The 4836-nt window shown below is 50.9% G+C and overlaps 1 protein-coding gene across 1 annotated transcript; it reads right to left on the minus strand.

Annotated features, from left to right (window-relative positions):
• Positions 1–3256: 3256 nt before the first annotated feature.
• On the minus strand, positions 3257–3880 carry LOC123402877 (histone H3.2). Its single transcript, XM_045096838.1, has one exon. The coding sequence runs from the start codon at positions 3815–3817 to the stop codon at positions 3407–3409; it is 411 nt and encodes a 136-aa protein (XP_044952773.1). The 5' UTR covers positions 3818–3880; the 3' UTR covers positions 3257–3406.
• Positions 3881–4836: the final 956 nt, after the last annotated feature.

The following is a 4836-nucleotide window of genomic DNA, read 5'->3' on the forward strand; positions in this document are numbered from 1 at the left end:
CTATCACTCCGGAGTTTCTCAAACGTCTAACAGACTTCAATCTCAATCTTATATGTTTGTTGGACTTCATATTATCATTTGAACTCTTCACTTTGACAATAATTGTCTGATTATCGCAGTTCATCAGGATAGTCGGAACCGGCTTCTCAACCACAGGAAGTCCATCAAAAGATCTCGAAGAAATTCTGCTTCGACACGAGATGTGTCTAATGCTATTAATTTTGCTTCCATTGTCTATCTCGTTAAGATCGTTTGCTTGCAAGACTTCCAGGAAATAGCACCACCTCCAAAAGTAAATGTATACCCAGTAGTGGCCTTCATCTCATGATCATGAGAGATCCAATTCGCATCACTATACCCTTCAAGTACCGATGGGTATCCCATATAGTGAAGTCCGTGGTTGACAGTACCTTTCAGGTAGCGCATGATTCTTTTGACGGTACGCCAATGAACATCGCCCGGATTGGCAACAAACCGGCTAAGTTTTCTCACAGCAAACGCGATGTCAGGCGTCGTTGTGCTAGCTAGATACATAAGCGAACCAATAATTTGAGAGAATCTCAATTGATCTATAGCCGTGCCTTTGAACTTTCGAATCAGCACACTAGGATCATATGGTGTTTGAGAAATTTTGCAGTCTGAATATCCAAAGCAACTCAAAATCTTCTCAACATGGTGGGATTGTAGAAGTGTAATCCCACCCTCAGCATCTCTCAAAAGCTTGATGTTCAAGATAACATTAGCCACCCCAAGGTACTTCGTCTCGAAGTTTTGAGACAAAAAATACTTAACCTCCTCGATCACTTTGAGGTTGGTTCCAAATATCAGTATGTCATCAACATACAAGCACAATATAACTCCTTCGCCCCCACCATGGCGATAGTATACACATTTGTAAGCTTCCTTAACAACGAAGCCAACAAATGTCAGAGTTGTATTGAACTTCTCATGCCATTGCATAGGTGCTTGTCTCAGACCATATAAAGATTTCAGCAACTTACACACCTTTCCTTCTTGACCTTCTATCACAAAGCCATCTGGCTGTTGCATATAGATTTCCTTGTTTAGCTCTCCGTTCAGGAAAGCCATCTTAACGTCCATTTGATGAACGAGAAGACCATGCGAGGCCGCCAATGAGAGTAGTACTCGAATGGTGGTCAGTCCACAGGTGAATAAGTATCAAAGAGATCTTCTTATTATTTCTGGGCATAGCCCTTGGCCACAAACCTAGCCTTGTACTTTTCAATCATACCATCGGGCCTAAGCTTCCTTTTGAACACCCACTTGCATCCCAATGGTTTGAAACCATAGGGAAGATCGGTAATTTCCCATGTCCCATTAGCCATGAGGGAATCCATCTCACTACGGACCGCAGCTTTCCAGTAATCAGCATCTGGAGACGCATACGCTTCTGAAATAGAAGTGGGATCATCATCCACGAGGTATACGAAGAAATCATCACCAAAGGTCTTTGCAGTCCTTTGTCTCTTGCCCCTACCAAGGGTTTCCTCGTCATCCTCCTCGGGATTTTTCATCATGTGTTTGTTCATAATATTGTAGGAGCAGTATTGGTGGCGGCAGCATCCTCTGCCGCCTTCGTCTCAGCTTCGGCCTTCTCGAGGAGGAGACGATCGACTTCGCTTGGTGAAGCCATGGCGATGACGAGGACGACGTAGACGTAGACGAAGCAGACGGACGGAGGCGAGCAGTCGCGTGATCGCTCCCCAAAAACCTAATCGCCCTTCTCCCGTACAGGAACCGGAGAGGCGGGGTTTCGAAGGCCTGCTCTCCCATCAACCGTGTACGCGGTGAACGGGACGGAGTCGCCGACGGCAGCAGCAACAAAGGAACAAGCGCGTGAGCCAGAGGTGATCTGATCTCGTGAGGACTAGGGTTGGCGTTAGCCCTGCTTATATAGACGGCCGGGTGGAGAGACGTGGGTGTATTCTCCGTTCCTAACCGGCAAACATAAGCGCGTAGGTATGAGCTCGGCTCGGCTCATTCCCGCAACCCGCATCGCGGCGGACACGAAGGAGGAGTGCGCGAGGGTCTCTTCTCTTCTCACTCTCTAATAGCATTTAGAAGAGACACCCTTATAAAGTGGTCCAACTTCTTCTCCACTAACGGGGTGAGACTAAACTTATCACCAGTACCTTGTCATGTCACCACCTACATGGGCCCTTGAAGATTTCTGAAATTCTCTTATGAGCCTAAAACCCACCACTAATTTCAACACAAATTTGACTGATCTGGTGATTATCTCAGGGTTAATTTATAGGACTAGAGCTTTCCTGTGGATATGGTGGCAGAACTTTCAATTTCAATCAAGATCCTTGCTGAGGAAACAGCAAGGTAGTGAAGAGCAGAGGGCATGTGGAGAAGAGAACAGCAGAAGCTGCAAACAAGATGATAGCCTCTGCAGTGATCAATGGCTCCTTTTCATACCAGCCTTTTGATCTTTCAAAGCTCTGCAGCCCATACGCATCATCAACTAGGCAGATGTACAAATGTTGCTTAAAATGCTATCACGGGATTTATCTCTTGCAAATGATTGATCAAAATAAAAGCGCAAATGTGTTGGGAAATGATCAGTCACTCCAAAATGAAAGAATCGCAGTTCCTGCAAACACATTCCAGCCACTCATTCACAAGAACCGCAGTTGGTTCAACAATTTTGGTGGCCTTGATGTTAATCCATATTCATAAATTGCATTAATTAATTTGACAGAGAAAAACATGGTAAGCAGCAAGCACAAACCAGAAGCAGTCCAGCAGACCGTATTTCAACCTCAAGCAAGGATTCAGAAAACCTAATATTCATACCAAGTAAAATTTCACAAGATGAAAATATATTCTGAAAATAGCGTATAAGCAGCTCACTTCCACTACAATCAAGACAAAATACAATTGTAGCAAAAGCATGCTTCTCTTGTAGGCTTATAGGAGCAGAGGTTTGAAGCTAACAAAACAATGTCAGACCGATTTAAGCACAACATTCAGGCCAAACTGCAAATAAATTTTAACCCCTCATTTACAAGCACCGTGGTTGAACATTTTTGCCACAGCTGAATCAAATCTACACATTATTAATTCTAAATAATTTGGCACCCACCCACACAGAAACCACCCACAACAGCCGCGATTTTAATTTCAACTAGGTCCGCTGGAAAGATGCATTCAGATTTCAGAACGCCTGACAAACCAGCTATTGCCAGTAATTCAGAGGGTGAAGACAAGCACGGAAAAAGGACAGTAATTTAGAGGGATTTATCTCATCCTGGCAGCCATATTTCATTGATAAGCTGGAGCATCGAAGCACAGCAACAAGCTAATTGCATAGGAACGACGCACACATAGAACACGACGGGAACAGATCCTAAACACCTAGCACTGACAAGCGAGACGCCTAGGCGCGCTCCCCTCGGATGCGGCGGGCGAGCTGGATGTCCTTGGGCATGATGGTGACGCGCTTGGCGTGGATGGCGCAGAGGTTGGTGTCCTCGAAGAGGCCGACGAGGTAGGCCTCGGCGGCCTCCTGCAGGGCGGAGACGGCGGAGCTCTGGAAGCGGAGGTCGGTCTTGAAGTCCTGCGCGATCTCGCGGACCAGGCGCTGGAAGGGGAGCTTGCGGATGAGCAGCTCCGTGCTCTTCTGGTACTTGCGGATCTCGCGCAGCGCGACGGTGCCCGGGCGGAAGCGGTGCGGCTTCTTCACGCCGCCGGTCGCCGGGGCCGACTTGCGCGCCGCCTTGGTCGCCAGCTGCTTCCGCGGGGCTTTGCCGCCCGTGGACTTGCGCGCCGTCTGCTTCGTGCGGGCCATCGCGGGAGGGGCTGGGAGATCGGAGAGGCTGCTCGGGTGTATTGAACTGGAGTGGGGGAGCTTGCTTTGCGGTGTGGGAATGGAGGGGAGACGAGGGGGAATAAATAGGAGGCGCGTGGATTTGGTGCTCGGAACGCGGATCCGGAGTTCGGCCCGGCGCGGGGAAAGGGGGATGGGAGCCGTCGGATGGAGTAGGGGTGAAGGGTGCCGATCGAGTTTTGCAGGCGTCGCGCGGATCGCGATCCGTGGGCGGTGAATGGTGGGGAATGAAAGACTGCCATCTGGCAGATGCTTCACGTCTCAGATGTGGCCACACTGCCCACGCCGCCACGCGGCTGCGCTGGCCAAATCATCACATTAGCGACTGTAGCAATATGGCCGTCTCAAACACATTCCACTAATTTTTCATGGCTCTTGAAAGCATCTCACTACAGAAATCCAGAACCTTAGAGCATCACTGGTGGTACCCTCAAACCCTCAAACCAATTTAAGGGTTGAAAATTAGCATTTTTCGCATTTTTAAGGGTTGAAAAACAGGGGCAAAGACTAAAACCCTCAAACCCAACCCTTATAACGGTTTCCTCTCCACGGTCGGCTTCTTTCTCTTCGGGGCGGGTGCGGGGGCGACGGACGCAGCGGTCAAGCCTGTGAGGATGTGCGCTCGCGCTCCTCTTCGCACCGACGTGCGTGGAGGCCACAATATCGGCCACCATGGCGACACTCGGGGCGGAGGCGAGAGGCGGCTGCGCGGGGATGCTCGAGGCGCGGCCGGGCGCGGGATTCAGCGACGGGGCGGGGGCGGGAGGCGGCTGCGCGGGGGGCCTCGAGGCGCGGCCGGGCGCGGGATTCGGCGGCGAGGCGGGGCGGGAGGTGGCGGCGCGGGGGCCCTCGAGGCGCGGACGGGCGCGGCATTCGGCGACGGGGCAGGGGCGCTCGGGGCAGGGGCCGGCGGGGCCTCCATGGCCGGCGGCGGGGCGGACGAGGGTCGGCGGCAGCGCAGGGAAGGAGGAGGGCTCAAG

The sequence above is a fragment of the Hordeum vulgare genome, chromosome 6H (assembly GCF_904849725.1).
Source record: "Hordeum vulgare subsp. vulgare chromosome 6H, MorexV3_pseudomolecules_assembly, whole genome shotgun sequence".
NCBI lineage: Eukaryota > Viridiplantae > Streptophyta > Magnoliopsida > Poales > Poaceae > Hordeum > Hordeum vulgare.